At 45.3% G+C, this 16,708-nt stretch overlaps 1 protein-coding gene across 1 annotated transcript; it reads right to left on the bottom strand.

Moving 5' to 3' along the window:
• Window positions 1–707: 707 nt before the first annotated feature.
• Dnaja4 (DnaJ heat shock protein family (Hsp40) member A4) lies at window positions 708–16,515 on the bottom strand. Its single transcript, XM_015480356.2, has 7 exons — window positions 16,224–16,515; window positions 10,415–10,595; window positions 8,367–8,471; window positions 7,245–7,472; window positions 5,990–6,220; window positions 2,762–2,862; window positions 708–2,665 (listed from the first exon to the last, which is right to left on the bottom strand). The coding sequence occupies exons 1-7, from the start codon at window positions 16,353–16,355 to the stop codon at window positions 2,450–2,452; spliced, it is 1,194 nt and encodes a 397-aa protein (XP_015335842.1). The 5' UTR covers window positions 16,356–16,515; the 3' UTR covers window positions 708–2,449.
• Window positions 16,516–16,708: the final 193 nt, after the last annotated feature.

Here is a 16,708-nt window from a genome sequence, read left to right as displayed (position 1 = left end):
CCCCTTCCCCCCCCCCCCCTTCTTCCTATTAATTTCAGAGAAGTCTATAGCTTGCCAGTAGGTGTCAGAAGACAGGCTGTGTTCTTGTTGTGTTTGCAGTGCCTAGGCTCCAGACTGTGCCCATATACCTGAACTCTGTTGCTGCCTCAGGGCTCGCCTCCGAGTACCAGGCTTTTCTCTTCAGCAGTCTGCTTGAGACTTGCTCTGCATGTTAATGGGGAAAGTTTAAGTAGCTAACATGCTGATGCCTGTTACTTTTTATTGATCATATCTTCATGTGCCTGTGAAGCCATGCACTTTTCCTCCACTCCTCCCTGCTCCCTATTTTCGGAATGAAACCTGTGCTCTTTATTCATGGGCCCCTGCTCGATCTCCTGCCTCTACCATGCTCACCCTCCCATAATCATATTGTCTTTGCCATTTCCTCTGCCTACATGTCCTCCCCAGGGCCTTCAGAGGTCTGCTCCCTCACTGGTTGGGGGCTGCTCAGATGTCGGCTCCCCAGAAAGGTCTCTTCCCTTTTTTCCATTACTCTAGCTCTTCACCAAAGCTATCACTACCCTACATCTGTACTCACCCTTACCCCCGAAATATACGCCCCATGAAGTAGAAAACCTTGTTCCTTGAATCAGCAACACGACATAAGCTGGCACTTAATCCACCATTCATTTGGGTGCTCAAGAAAAAAGAAAAACAAAAACCACTTGTCTCATACCAGCTCAATTTTAATTTTAAAGTGACAAATGTACAGGTGGAATAAAATTTTAAGCAACACCCTCCAGATTCCACTTATATAACAAGGAGGAGCTGATTGTAATTTTGCTCCATCACCAACTAAACAGTAGTTTTCTAGCAATAATTTATTAGGAAGTCACAGCGCAGAAACAACACCCTGGAGTCGTGGTCCATTTATAAACTGATTTTCACACAGGCTTAGTTGAAAGAATGATTTTAAGTCTGTCCTGGCCAATGGTCAAAGTGGGCATAGGGGGGCTCTTTTTGTACTTTGAACAAATTATGCCTCATTAGCCAGCAATGTTCTTTGGGAGCCTGGTCCATCCAAGCTGGCTTGCCCTGCCTGCCTTGGGTCTGATCAGGCCTTTGACCCTCGTAGGGGAGGTCCCTGCTCTGAGACAAACTCTCAAGTACCATATAACCAAATAAGGGTGGATTCTGAGCCCAGCAGCTTAGAAGGTAGCAATTTTTATTCATGACTTGTAGAAAAGAAATGAATAGTAATGGCTAAAAGTTGAGGTAACTCCAATTCAAAGTGTAGTTTACCTGCCAGGAATAAAGTAATGACTACTGTTCCTCTAAACAGGCTATCATTTACAGTGGTAGTCCATTCAGACTAGTTCTTAATAGAACTTAGTGCAGTTCTCAGCAAATGTCACTTGAGCAGGAAGCCCTTTGTAGTATGGCTGTGCAATGAAAGGAATGATCCTTTGGAAAGGAGCTGAATCTGGGAAATGAGGTGGAAAATACTGAGACATTCTATGCCTTTCCAGACCCTCAGGTCATCTAGGGTCACCAGACAGGAGAATGTGTTGTGCCACAGGGCCAAATGACCAGCATTCTCCCTTGGCTTCTGCTGCACTGAGGCTGCTGGGCACATGGAAGGGTTAGTTTACAAGTAAGCACTTTGGTGGGAGAACATTGCAAAAGTTGTCAACAGAAAATCATTAAAACCACAAAGAACAAGGTGCAGGGGTCACAGGCAAACAGCTACATCGGCACATCACTTAAAACACTGGTTCGTCCTCACTAGGGCCTGGAAAGCTCAGAAAATTTCCTAGATGATCAGACACTTAAGAGCACACAGCAGTAGGAACTAGGTGGGCCCTGCAACTTTGGAGTGCAGCCCACTCCATGTGAACCAGGAATGGGAGCCAAGTCCAATCCACATGTGTGCTTTTATTCTTTAAGAGGTTCACCTGGAATCTAGATTCAGAAATGTCATATTAGCAGCCCTGAGATCATGCCCTCTAACTCTGACAAGGGAGGGAAAAGAGAAAAATCAGAATAGAGATAGGCCAGGACACCCACTTCGTGCCTTGGGAGTTTGCTAGGGGCTGAGTGCTGCTCTCTGGGCTATGCTTTACTGTGGAACCACACTATATTAAAGCCACTAGAAGCACAAAGTGTCATTGTGGTCACTGGCATCTCCAATGTCCTGGAAGTGTAAATAAAGAGATTCCATATGCAGACTAGAGGTGATTTACACTTAAAACATTTAAATATAAATCAAGCTATAACTTAAATTACAACCAAAAAGAAAAACAGAAGAAAAAACCAAAAAGACACTCAGCAATGGAGAATGCTGAACACATACACAGGACACCCCAAACACGAGGCCATTAAAGCGATGCCATTTTTCATTGTGCCAACTTTACATTCATCACGTGCTACTCTGGCCAGGCCACGCTGCATAGTGCCAAGTCATGCCACATCATGCCGTCTGGCACTGTACTCCGGCCCGGGGCCCATCGTCATCCTCCTCATAGGCCTCCCTGTGCTGGCGCCAGTTCTGCTCACTGGGATTGAACTCCTTCAGCTCCACCTGATCCATGTCCTCTGTGATCCTCACCTTCTGCCGGGGAGGGAGCAGAGCTTCCAGTTGAGGAAGCTTCTCCTGAGACAGCCACTGTTTTTCAGGGAAGACTACCTGTAAAGGGTAAGGGGCGACACAGGTGGTGCTTTCTTACCCTTTCAGGTAAGGCATTTAATATTATGTACTATGAGGTAAAATAAGTGCACTTACTAAAAACTGTATGATCAAAGTTCCCTTTTCCAGGGGAGCTTTGTAGATCGGCATTCCCTCGTTGCGCACACATTTCAGGTCCCCATGCTTTATCACCTCACCTGCCACAGAGAAGGTTTAATTATCAAACAGGGAGACAGAGGAGGCCTAGATTGATTGGCCTCTTGTTGGGAAAGCTGGGCAGGCCCTAGAGGCCGTGCAGCGGTGGTGAAAGAAGAGGCCTCATTCAAGTCAGGCACTGGGTAAGGGCTTGGGAATGGGACTGGCCCACTCTTGCCATTCTGGGCTCCAGCAGTATGTCAAGGTAGCAACATCCTGACGCCTCCATCTTAAGGTAGAGGTTAAAAAAGGGAACTAGAAGTCAAAACACCCCAGTGTGCCTCAGGTGGGGCTGATACCTGCCCGCCTGCCTCTTCAGGTGGTCTGGACATCCCTACCATGAGCAGATGAGTGCTCCCAAGACTTAAACAAAGCTTGCAGCAGGAAGTCCAACCAGCCCCCACCACCTGCAGGTGACAACCAGGTTCCTGGGGAGGGAACTCCCAAGGTGGCTTTAGTCACTGCTGTCCCCCTCCTGGTTCCAAAACACTTGCTCTTCACTGGTGAGCTGGAAAGGTCTCAAATGCACCTGCTGGTTCTTCCAGACAAGATTTCAAGAGGCATCCCGAAAGCTCAGCATCCCACACCCAGCACTAAGCCTTTCCCACAGGTCTAAAAATGCTATTTCTCCCCAAGCAAGGAAAAGGAGAGGGACCAAAGGGCCTCTGAAAGTGGGCTCTTGATCTCAGTAGTGAAAACAAAGAAATGTTAGAAAAAAACAGGGACGAGGTGGAGAGGAAGCCAAACTCTAATTTATTCAAGCAGCCTCCTCCCTTGGAAAACAATAGGTCACAGAAGGGGACTACTCAAAAAGCAAAATCTCTTCCAGAGGAAATCTTTACAGTACATCATACAAGTTTTTAAAAATACACTGTGCCCATGACTCTATCCTAGAGGTCACTCATGGTAGGGCTCTGACTCAGACATGTCCCCCACAGTCACTGCCTGTGCAGCACAGTGACCTCTTAAGCTTTGAAAGGCTGCTGGGTGTTTTGCATTCTTGGTGATTGTGTTTTTGAAACACTTGCTTTGTCTCTTAGTTCCTATCAGGTCCTACTCCTTACTAGTCTCAAGCCCCAATTCCCACACTTTCTGGAAAGCAGGGAAACCAGAGTTAGAGAAGGAAGACACCACAGTCAGGCCCTTCCAATACTAACACCCTTGTGTAGCTCCTAAGTTTTTCCATCACTACAGATTTTTGGTGGTGCTGGGGACAGAACACAGGCCAGCACCCCCCACCAGCCACACCCCCGCCCAATCTCCTGATTCTCAGCAAAGCTCAAGCCAACTCGAGCACCTCTGCAGTTCAATCCCAGAGGAAAGGAGGAAGATTAAGAGGAGGATATGAAGGAACAAGAAATAAGCCAAAGTAAGAAAAGGAAAGAAGAAAGGACATGCACAAAGGATGAGAACAAAGAAAAAACAAAACCCCCCAATATCTCCAGCAGAAAGTTTTCTGGATATCCTGCCCCTCCTTATGCCTAAGCAGGGGAACTGCTTTCTTGGGATTTATCACTCCCCTCCCTTTAGGGTTCTGTACTCAGTAGCCTCACTTCTGTGCTTGGCTCCAAACTCCCTGGGCTGGGGTCAGCTGAGAGGCAGCAGGGCCCAGTGCCAGGGAGCTCTGGTGGGCTGACGCAACCTCACATCGTCCAGTGTTGGCCAAAGATGGGCTCTTCCAAAGTTGCACTGGGATGCTGCCTGCCAGCCTGGGCTCTCAGGAGGCCTGGAATCAGGGCTGTGACAACATTAGGGGCTAGGCAGGGCTTTGTTTACAAGCAATGGCCTAGGGCCAGGTGTGAACTGTGATCCTCAATTTTTCTCCTCAAGTTGGGGGGTCACCTTGGGAGGGCTATGGAATAGAGCTATTATAAAGGAAAGTATTTAATTTTTAAACTCCACACAAACTTTGTATTATGCTGCAGCACATTCTGCCATTTTCAGATGAAGTAAGTGTATGCATGTATATATACTCACAGAGAGCAAATGAAAAATCAAATCAAACTTATCTGTTAACAGGCAAGTTATATACGGGTGGGCCTTGTACTATTTTTATACAGATTTTTCTAAGTTTGAAATTGTTTTTGAAATAAATTTTTTTTAAAAAAAACACAAACTCTGATAAGGCTTAGAAATATAATTCAATTTCATATTATCCCCAGAAAAGGAGGAACTAGAAAAATGAACGAGGGGAAAGGGATAGAAAAAGAGCACAGGGCCATAAAGAGGAGAGCATTCAGAGAGGAGAAATGAAAAATGGGGAGAGGCACAAAAGGTGCAGAAAGTTGGCCAGGAAGGTGCACTGTGCCCCCTCCAATGGACTGCAGAGTCTTATCACCAGCCACCACTGCCATGGACAGGCTTATCAACTGGGAACCTCCCATCCAGTCGTGAACCCACCCCACTACCCTTTAGATGGACACTGGCAGAGCTATGATGGCCAGGAGCGGACTGGAGCAGCACTGGCTTCTCCCTAGCTCTCAGCCCCTGTAGGCAGGTGCTATGGAGCACATGTGAACATCCTGATCTTTAGTGAACATCAACCCTCCCAGGAGCAGAGCACCCTGCTATCTATTTAGGTGCCAGAAGGCCAAGCCCAGGCCCTCAGGACCACTTCCCACCCACAGGTGCCTTCTTCAAGCAGCTTCCTTTAGCTCCCCATGGGTGTGTGTGGACAGGCAGATCCTGTGGAAGCCTCTGGGGATAAGCTGATTAGCAGGTTTGTTTTTTTTTCTTTTTTTTTTCCAGGAAAGTTCTACTTTAAAATGTCTTCATATGTAATTGACAATATAAAAGCTAGAGGAACATGTGGGTCAATCAGCATCAATCCCACTAGATAGAAAAAGAGCTCCTATCATCAGTTTTGTTTTTTATTACACAAAAAATGTTTGAAATGTAGCAAATTCCAACTAAGATTTTAGACCCCCAAGATTCCTATTTGAGATTTCTTCCAGCTCTGAGGGCTTCCCCTCATCATGAAATTTTTAGTAATTAGTGATGACTTTCAAGTTAGAGAAAACAAAGTCACAACAACTTTCATAACAAAAGTCAGCCTTAGATGTGAAACTCGGCTCATGTGCTGGGTTATTACACCACCCACACACAATGGAAACACATTGGCAACATTACCTGATTTGGATGTAATAACAAGGGTTCGCTCATCCAGTGTTTTTATCGTCTTCTTGAAGCCACAAAGAGCTTCAGAAAGCTGAATTTTCATTTTCATGATCAAGTCATGGCCTCGTCTCTGAAAGACACTATGATCCTTCTGATCAAGCACAATTATGACATCACCAGGCTCCAGCTCAGGCTCCTGATCTCCTTCTCCATGAAATAGTATCTTTTGCCCATCTTTCATACCTATGAAACATCACCCCTTTCTGATTAGCCATTTCTCATAAAAACCATGCTTTCTCAAAGCTTTTGAAGAAGGGGTGCAGAGTCCTCTGGGGGTTCTTTATTCATTAAATCTCCCAACTTTGCATGGGCATGGGGCAAGATGGAATACTGGGATTACCCAGAAAAGAGGGCCCTGGGCCAAACATGCAGCAGGGAGAGGGAAAAATGAGGCTCTCCGTCTGGTTCACTCCCTACTCCCCAGCCCCAGGCCCTGTGATGCCAAACTGAGACTGCACTTGGAGCATAAGTTAATCACCCAACTTTCTGATGCTACACATAGTATATGGCTCTGGGGACTTACCGGGACAAGGGAGCTAGCCTGCCCCTTTCTAATGCTTGGGTACACAGGCACAGAGTTCAGGCATGTTTAAATGAAAAGGCTTTAACAACACCTTTGAGAGTCTGGGGTTAGATTCTTTGGCTTTGGGTCTCATCTCTGATATGTTTGTTGGATTGGAAAGCCACAGAACAACCAGAGAATACTTGGAAAACAGTTGGGACTGTAACTGGCCTTCAAATGATGGCAGGAGGTAAAATGAATATCAAGGGATAGCATAGTACTGGGTGGATCTGATACATCAGAAGGAAAGTGTGGGGAGAAGGAACACGCAGCTACAAAGACTTCACAAGCTCTGGTGGCTAATGGGCAATAGAAATCATTAGGAGAAACATTCCAAAAAATTGCAAAGGAATGTAGAGACAACTAAACACATCTGGGAAAGAAAGACTTTCACAACATCAGAAAAACCTTAAAAAGAGGTTGTCTTCAGCAAGAAAACTTTAGCGAGTTTCATGGGATGAAATAATGACAAGCAGGGTCAGGAGAAGATGACCTGGAAATAGGAGGAATTCTGACACACCTTAATCTCTCTTAAATATGTGACATGGCGTATCCCACATCCCTGACACCTAACCCATGTGCCCCATAATTGGCATTAGGTAGCACTTCCAGCCAGTATGGAGTGCTAGTTCTGTACAGTCTCACCTTTCTCCACGTGTACCTCGATAATCTTCTTCTCGCGGACCACCTTGGCACCACTGCAGCTTTCACAGCGATCCTTGGGGTTGATGCGCTCACCCTGGCCCTTGCACTCGATGCACACAGTCTGGATCTGCTGCACCATGCCTGGCCCAATCTGCTGGATGTGGATTTGCATCCCACGCCCCTTGCACAGTGGGCATTTCTCCACTGATCCCTTCTTCCCACCAATACCTAGGAGTGGAGGAATGACTAGAGTGAGAGCTGTGCTCTTCCCTTACGGCAGTCCCTCCCAGCAACACAGCAGAAGGGCAGTGACCCATAAACACTGGGTTGGGATTTTGACTCTTCACAACCATGAAAAGCAATGTGGAAGAGTCTGTAAGAGTCTAGCAAGCATCAAGTAATAATATCTAGATGATGATATCTAATCTCAAACAACTGTGGTTTTGGCTGTGTCGATCCACATTTATTACCTTAGCTTCATCATGTGTGTTTTCTTAGGTACAAAAACACTCATGCCCACCAGTGGATGAGGAGGTCGGGGCTACAGAGACCGAAGGATGCAAGCTCTGCCAATTGGAGCGACTACCCAGCTCAGCCAATATTTTGTGTGATAACATGGGTCTGGGGACACCAGATTTGACTTGACTTGGAAATTCTGATTTTTAAAATTTATGTCAATTTCATTTACATTTAACTAAGGTGCCCAATTTAATTTACATTTAACTAAGATAAGATGCCCAGACTATTGGATTTTACAAAATAAATTTTACTGGAACCCAGACATGTCCATTCATTTATGTATTCTAGCAATTGAGTGGAGTATTTACAACAGACTGTGTGACCCACAAAGCCTAAAATATTTGATATCTCACTCATTACAGAAACTCTGCCAACCCCCAGTTTAGGTGAGCTGTCTTCATTTCAAAATGTTTGAAATAATTGTCAACATATTAAATAAATGTGCAGCTCCAATAAAACATTCAGGTAACCTGTTTGTAAACTCTGCTTGACCCTCACATTTTAGAAGATAAATTAGTTTTTCTCTTAACTATGATACAAGCTGACTTATTTCTAGATGCAAGGGATAAGAACTATGAGAATCATTCAAAAATTAATTTTTACCTTCACATTTCTCACAAATTACATTTTTCTGGAGGGCCAATTTCTTTGTGACACCATTATATAAATCTTCAAGAGTTACAGACAATTGATGTACCACATTCTTGCCTTACCAAGGGAGGAAAAAAAACAGTTAGTAATATTATATGAAGTATACCACCGTATTAACATCTACCCACATGACCCCTGATTATAAGAAGTCTCCAGCACTAATAGCTGAGTCTGGGCCATTCAAGGCTTCCATCATGGCATCCACCCTTCTGGCCCTCTGCCAATTATAAGAAATAACGCCCTGTCTGGCTATGAGCTAATTACTCAAACATTTATAGAGATCAACAAAAAGACTTTCTAATATGAGGATAGGGAGAGATCACTAATTGAGAAACAGAAGGCGATGTTAACCCATGAAACTGGTTGACTGAGTCCTCCCCACGAAAGAAGCCTTATCCTCATAGATGAATGTGTGACAACCAGAGGCTCTGGACCTTTTGCTCTCTTGGGCACCAAGCTCTTTACTTTCCAAGCCCTTCTGTCAACTGGGGCCAAGTTGGAATTCTTTCCTCTGCCTAAATCCTGTTTCTTCGTTCAGGACCGTGGGCATCTGGTCCTCAGGTGGGAGTCTGTCTGCTCTCATGTTCTTCTAGTTCATGAGGCCAGACAGTAGACAGACTCTCCCTGCTGCCAAAGTTCTTGCAGTCACTGGGACAAGGTGTCCGGGTTTATTGGCTGTCAACTTTGAGAGATGACTTAATTAAGGGCGTGAAGTTTTTCATCTCAAGACGTGAGAGAGCTGGACAAGAAAAACCCAAGGTTTTAATCACGTCTACACTGTCGATTATATGAGCAGGCAACATACCCAGAGGACAGGGGAGGGATTTTTTCCTAATAAACACTTTGTGATTTTCAGTACACTGTGTTCACAGAATTTACGCCCAAGCTTTTTAAAGCTCAAAGTCAATTATAACGTGAGAACAAATAAAGCTTCATTTTTCCAGGAGCCTCTCACTGACCAGAACCACACTTGTTGGAGCCAATGCAGAGCTCATTTCTTCTGATTTTATTCCTTATTGCAAAAGCTTAGTTATCTGGTTCCAAGATCCAAACAGACTGTCAGCAGTGAACTAGACAAGGGGAGGGGGCTAGATGTCATAGACTATAGATATCGGGGTGACAGCCCACACAGGCGGCAAGAAGTGAGATGTACAGAAACAAGAGCAAACCTTGGAACTCCAAAACTGTGGCCTGCGTCCACTCAGTTTAAAGTCCCTCATTCACTGCCTGGGGATCTAACTGATTATTATATTGCTTTTTTTTTTTTCCTGAAAAGAAAGGCTGACAGTCTGTTTAATAAGGATTTTAAAACATAAAATGTGAAGTAGCACCCAGAAAACCCCCTGAGCAGACTGGGAAAATGAGTCCACACTAAGCACCATTGAGCCCAACAACCAGAATGAGAGGGCCCACAGGTCTGGCTCAGGTGGCGGGACCAAGAGACAGGGATGGTGGGTGGGCGGGAATTGACAAGACACTCTTGGTAGAGGCTTCACCAGCAACCTCAGGAGGGGTCATTTATGTCTCTCAGGCACTTTGGTGTCTGACCCCACAAGAGAGGCAGAGACAGCAAAATGAATTTGACACTCCCTACCACCTCATAGTGGAGACTGAGCTCAGGGGCACTCTACACCTTTGTTAAGTTATATCCCAAGTCCTTTAACTTTGAGTCAGGATCTTGCTGAGGCTGACCTCAACCTCAAATTTGTAATCCTCCTGCCTCAGTCTCCCCAGTAGCTGATATTACAGGCCTACTTGATCTCTTCTTTTCTATCCACAACCCCATTCGCTCCTTCATATGTTGTTTGAAGAGTGTCAGATAAGTACTAAATATAATAAGGGATCCAAGTAGCCTACATATTAGACAAGTGATAAACTAAAGTTAACGATCCCCAAACACAACAATTGCACTATTTTAAAGCATGAGCCATTCAGATTACAGCAACATGTACAAGTTTGGAAACTAAAAATTTTGCTTACATTTCTTTAAAAGCATTTACCTCTTCTCTCTCTAGCCATCCGTCCTCCACCACCAAAGAACATGTCAAAGATGTCCATGGGTGAAGAGAAACTGGGGCTACCCGAGCCTCCTTCTTTAATTGCCTGTTCTCCGCCCTGGTCATAAATATCCCTTTTCTTTGGATCTGAAAGCACTTCATAGGCCTGGGATATGAGTTTAAACTTTAAAAGAAAAAAAGAAGAGAGAGATATTTTAAAAGAGAGGCAGAGAAAGCAGAGGTTTGAGTTGTTTTATTAAGCAAATGCACCACAGAAAATGTAAAACAACCCCAGGGGCCCCTCAACTCAGTTCAAGTCCGAACATTCTCTGTTGGGACTCTGGTTTCATTCACTGCCTTTGTAAAGTGGGACACACAGGACAAACATTATGAAGGGACTGGTGGCAGGGACACTGTAGGAATATGGACAGAACGCAGGAGGGAGGAAAAGTCTCTTTCCCACTCTGGTTGCACCTGACAGGAGGAAATGGAACCTGGCTGGGTGACCCAAGACTGGCTAGGGCTTCATTTGTAACTAGGCACAGCACAGGACTCCAAGAGCTATGATGGCCTTCAGCTCATGGGAATCATTTAACTAGTTTACAAACATGATATTCAACCACAGACATCTGTGAGCACTTAACCACAGGCCAGATTCTTGCTCTTCCCCACAAGTCCCATTGACACTACTTCACATTTGTCTCTCTAGTACCCCATGACAGACACGACACCCTATGTGTAGCATTCTTGCCCAAAATTTGTCACTGGAATTCAATTGGTAAGGTAAGAACCAGGGAATTCTCCAAAACTAAGACAGGAAAATTAAAAGTGGGTGCTCCTGGAGTGGATTTTACACAAGGGAAAAAATGACTAAATAGGACATTATTGGAACAAGTGGGGGTAATTCTTGCATTTGATAATTGTAAACTATAGATACTGAAAAGGACCCTAGGAAAAACATGTTGAAGTATTTAGTGCTGAATGGTTATGACATATGCAAAAGTTTTAGCCAACAGTAATAACAATAAAAGAGATTAAACAAACACGGCAGCTTATTTATAACTGGTTGAGCCAGGCGAAGAATATGCAAGTGTTCACTGTGCATCTTTAAAATAAAATCAGAATACTTAAACATGCACATTCTATCCCTTCTCCCCAACACCATCATCCACCATGGCTGAGCCTGTCTTCTCATGCCTGGACAGCAACCTCTTCATCCCAGCTTTCAGTCTGTTTTCTTTCCTTTTTTTTTTTTTTCTTTCTTTTGAGATATGGTCTCCCTAAGTTGTTTAGGGCCTCCCTAATTTGCTGAAGCTAACTCGAAACTCACAGTCCTTTGCCTTCATTTCCCGAGCCACTGGGATTACAGGTGTGTGCTACTGCACCCAGTTTTCAGTCTGTTTTCTATCCAAGCTAGTGAACTATGTCAATCACAGGTTGGGTACCAAGAGCCAGGAAAAAACAGATCACCTCTGGAAGATCAGAGATCTGGCTCCCAAACCTCCCCAAGGTGGTCCAGGTCACTGGGATTAAAGCCAGTCCTTACTATCACCTAGAAACCCAAACTGACACTTTGCCTTTCTCTCCTCCTGCCCACCCCCCAACCCTCAATTCTGCTTCAGCTTTGCCAGCCTCCTTGTTCTTTATCACTACTCACAGCATGTGCCCCCATGGTCCCTTGGCTGAGCACAACCTCCCCCATTCACCTTGTTCAAGTCTTCACCCAAAGTCTACTTTCCCAGGGAGACCTCCCCAACAACCCAGCTTTAAAACTGCAAGTCCACCCTAGGTCCTCCCAACCCCTTCCCTGCTTCATTTTTCTACATGATATTACATTTCTACCATGTATTGTTTATGCTGTACCCCCCACTGCAATGCAAGCTATGAGGACCAGGATTTTTGTTAGCTTTGCCCACAGCTGCATCCCTGAGCCTGCAACTTGCAACTATGTCTGCTATGTGAACAACAGTTGATAAATATTCATTAAATGAATGGCTCAATTCTGGAAATTCAGAAATTAATAAATGAGGTTAAGACTTGGCCTCTGGAAACTACAATTTAGTCTGAGAGCACATAATTCCTACAAAACATACCGGGGGAAGAATGTGCCATGAAGAAAAGAGTACAGAAATTGACAGAAATACTAGGTCATCCCTTATTATACAGATTCCTGGCCAAGATCTAATAAATAATACGTAAAAGCCAATAAGTAATAGCTAACAAAAAAAAAACTGGACAATTAAGTCTGATGGACAATTAAGCATCAGGCTGGGGTTGTGGCTCAGTGGCAAGGCACTTGCACATGTGGGGCACTGGGTTCAATCATCAGCCCCCCATTAAAATAAACAAAGTAAAGATACTGTGTCCATGTATAACTAAAAAGAAAAAATTAAAAAGACATCAGCATCATACACATGACAGATATGTTAATTCTCATGGTATTTCTGCAAAGAAATAGGTATCATACACAATCATCCCTTTCTTTAGTTAAAAAAGAAAAGAAAAGAAACAACTGAGGCATAGGGATAAGGTGCCTGGTTCAGAAGATCAGAAAGCAAGTAGGCCAGGCTGCCCCTAATGAGTTTCTGGGCCTGTATGTATAGGTCAGGGATTATGGAAGTATGCTCCACAGGAACTAGAAACTCTCATCAAATACCTGGATACTTCCAAGATACTTGGATTTAATAGATGAATCTAAGAATGGGAAAGGAATGCCCTGTCGCTTAGGACACTGAATCAAAGGCCAGATGTCACATGGGAAGGGGCCTCCAGCTGACAGCAGTGAGCCCTCCCACCTACCCTTAGGGCACTAGCACTCCAGGGTCTAGTTTGGCTCCTGTCTGGACCTCTCCTCCCAGTGGGAGATTAGGGGTTTTGACCAGCTCACTTTTCAGACTATGGTCTTTGGCCACAGAACCTTAAAGGAATGACTATACAAACTTGGGAAAAATGGCCTTGAAGATGACACAGCAACTTGGAAAAGTACGTATGATAAAATTTTAAGTGAGGAAAGAGAGTGAAAAAAGTTCATATACCAGGATGACTATGTATGATCACTCTGTGAAAATCTTCTTGGAAACCCTCAAAGGGTAATCAGGATGTGTTTTCTCAGTGGCTTTTCCTCTGTATTGTGAAACTTTCTGCACTGTTAGAGTTTTTACCTTGAAAATCTATTACTCAAACTCAGTGTTACAATGAAATTGATTAAAAGACCAGACTCATCTCAACAGGGTAACAGCCAAAGATACACCTCCTCTAAAAGGGACTATTTTGCTGACTTGCCATTCTCGACCCTGTCTTGCAGAAAATCAGCCACAGAGAAGCAAGTACAGACTCCATGCAGAGCAAAGCATCTGACAACAAACACAGGCTGCCCAATGCTTAGCAACACAGGACAACAGGGCAAAAAACAAAGACCAACACCCCAATGGCCTTCTCAGTTGGCCCACAGCAAGGTGGAAAAGGACTGGCTTAATCTATTTTTGAACAGACATTAATAATACAGTGAGAACAGGTGAAAAAAATAAAAAGGTTTCACCTGTGGTCGATAAAGTGGACAAGGGCTACATATAGACTGCACCAAAAAACAGAAGATCTGCACAGTGTACCCAGCACACAGTAGTACCAAAACAAGAGGTAGTTGGTGAATGAATGAATGAATGAGCCCTTTCTGGGGAACCTGACAGCAGAATTTCTATTAACTGTGTCCACAGTCTCCCCATCCCTTTTGAGTTCTAATCAAAAGTCCACTGGCCTCCCAATCTCCCTTCACTGCAATTTCCTTTCCAACCTGTGCCTTATAGGTATCTCTCTCCTCCAACTTAGAATATTTTAAAATACATTTCTTCTCATAACATTGTTTATTCATTCAGCCAGGTGACAAACACTACAGCACCTCCATGGCACATCTAGAGGTAGTGGGTAGTTATCAAACAAGTAATCATCATTATATGAGGAGGAGGACTGGGCCACTGCATCAATCTGTGAGTCAGAGACAGCCCTCTGGAAGATGTCTTAGCTTAGAACTAAAAGAAAAGGTTTTGTTCCCTTCATGAAAGGTAGGGAAGGGACAGTATTCTTGGCAGTGGGCACATCAAAAACACTCCCCCTACCAAAAAAAAAAAAAACAAACCCAGAGGGACCTTGCTAGACCTCACTGCTAAGAGCCTCATTTATGTGACACTAATTCAGGGCATGGCTATAAATAAATATTAGTTTCAAACAAAGCAAATAATCATCCTGGGCAGGTATATTCAGGGTGAAAGCTACACACAGGTAAAGGGCAAGTCTAATTTTAGTTTTTAAAAAGAAGCTTCAGAACACCAAAAACACACTCATATCAAACAGCATACACACCACCATAAACCTACTCTTGGGAGCACTGTGAGATTTGACCTGAAACCAGGGTCAGAAGGCTTTCCCTCACATTGCTATTAGTGAGATGGCTGAAACATGAAATTAGAAGCCGAGAAGCCCTCCTTAAAGGAGACTGTCAGCAACAGACTACAGTGAAATTAGAGAGCAAGTCTGTGAATCACCGACAGCATGTAGAAAGTCAATGACTTTAAAAGCTACAGTAAGCCACCTAAATATAGACAAGAACGCAAGTGGGTAACAGACAAATGGTCTTACAGGGAAGCATTTTCAACTTGTGACAGCCACATTCGGCACATGTGGCTAAATATAAATATTCTATCACTGTTGCCACCCAGCCAACCTTCTTTAAGAAGCTTGCTCCAGCTTGGAATTAGGAATGCAGACAGGTATTTTGGTCATTTCCACAGGTCTAAATGCTAGTTGGGTGATTGGTGGTTTCAAAAGTGGCCCAGCTGTCACTGCTATCAGCTACTACAACACACCCACTCCCAAGACCCACCAGGGGCATACAAAGTTTTGTAAGAAAATGACAAGAAGTGAAGGGAGAGATGGGAAGGCCAACAAGCTTTACTTGCAATGCCTGATCCTTCAAGTTATCTACACAGGTGGATCATATTCTCCTTTAGGAAAACAAGCAGAATGTCCGTTTCTGCTAACAGGATGAAAAAGTTTAATTTAGATCTCTAATATGCACACCATTTTCAGCATATTGTTGGTATTTATGGTCAACTGTGGGTCATGTGCCACAGGAAACCTGAAATATGCATTTAGGTGGATGTGACAAATTACAGATCTCTCATCCTTAATACAGAAAAGGTGATTGACAGCTAACAGGCAGGAGGTAGGCTCACTGGCCAAACCCAATCATTATCAAGAACCTCATCCTTGGGGTTTATGTATCCGTGGGGAATATAAGCACAGCAATACTTCAAAGCCGGTGGTGCCCAGCAAGCACACAACTTCTGGGGATGCGTGCCTGTTTTCTGGGTTTGCGGCTGCCTCTCCTACAGAAATGTGCGCAAATCCCATGTGAGCAGGGACCCCACGGGTCAATCCCAGCGCCTCCCCCAGGTCTGGCAAACACGGTGGATAGGGGCTCCACAAACACTTGTGGAGGAATGGAGGAATGAATGAGCTGTGCAGTGGTTCAAGAGTGATACTAATCCCTCCGGCCCCTGGACCTCCCGCATCCTCAACCTAGCAAGCAGGGGCTCCGCCAAGTGCCCTCCACTGACTGCACCGCCTCGGCCTCGGGCCACCTCCCGCCTGGCCCCGGCCTGGCCCAGCTGCGGGTGGAGCGGCGCCTGGCAACAGCCTCCCCAACGCGGCTCGGGTTCCCCGCCGCCTTCAATAATTCACAGCCCAGAGTCTTGCAGGGTTGAATAATTCCAGAAGACCCCAGCGCCCCGCGCCGCCCCCTCGCGCCGCCCCGCACCTTCTCGCCCTCATCCGGGTTCTTGTCCGGGTGGTACTTGAGCGCCAGCTTCCGATAGGCCTTTTTGATCTCCTCTGGGGAGGCGCTGGGCTTCACCCCCAGGATGTCATAATACTGGGTCTCCTTCACCATCTTGTCTCTGCGGGGCGGNCCTTCCCGCCGCCCCGAGGCCGCCCCCTTGCTCTTTCGTGGGTCCGTGGGGCTGGCGGACTGTAGGATCGCGTGGTCTGGAGGGCCGCGGCTGCGGAAACCTTGGGCCGAGCTGTTGGACTGCGAGAGCTTCGCCCTGCGGTCCCCACCCGACTTCTCCCCAGGGGTGTGGCCGCCCTCTGTTCGGTCATGACTGGGATGCGCCCTGAGTACTGCCTCGGATTGTTGCATTTTACGGGGGGCTGGAGCGGGAAGGGGTCCTCTGCCATGGTAGCGCCCCCTTTGCCAAGGGCCTGCAGCTGCTGGGTCCCCCTGTGGCATCTTCAAGGATAGAA

This window comes from Marmota marmota, unplaced genomic scaffold (assembly GCF_001458135.2).
Source record: "Marmota marmota marmota unplaced genomic scaffold, marMar, whole genome shotgun sequence".
Classification (NCBI taxonomy): domain Eukaryota; kingdom Metazoa; phylum Chordata; class Mammalia; order Rodentia; family Sciuridae; genus Marmota; species Marmota marmota.
Note: the sequence above shows the minus strand (reverse complement) of the source record. Positions and strands in the feature narration are given on the sequence as shown.

Bases quoted from the DNA above. Each gene is read 5' to 3' on its own strand.
- Dnaja4 (XM_015480356.2), bottom strand. From the start codon at position 16,355: ATGGTGAAGGAGACCCAGTATTATGACATCCTGGGGGTGAAGCCCAGC. The intron at 8,472-10,414 runs GTAAATGCTTTT...TCCCTTGGTAAG, and splicing joins GATGGCTAGAGAGAGAAGAG to GCAAGAATGTGGTACATCAA. The intron at 6,221-7,244 runs GTGAGACTGTAC...GATGTTTCATAG, and splicing joins CGAGGTACACGTGGAGAAAG to GTATGAAAGATGGGCAAAAG.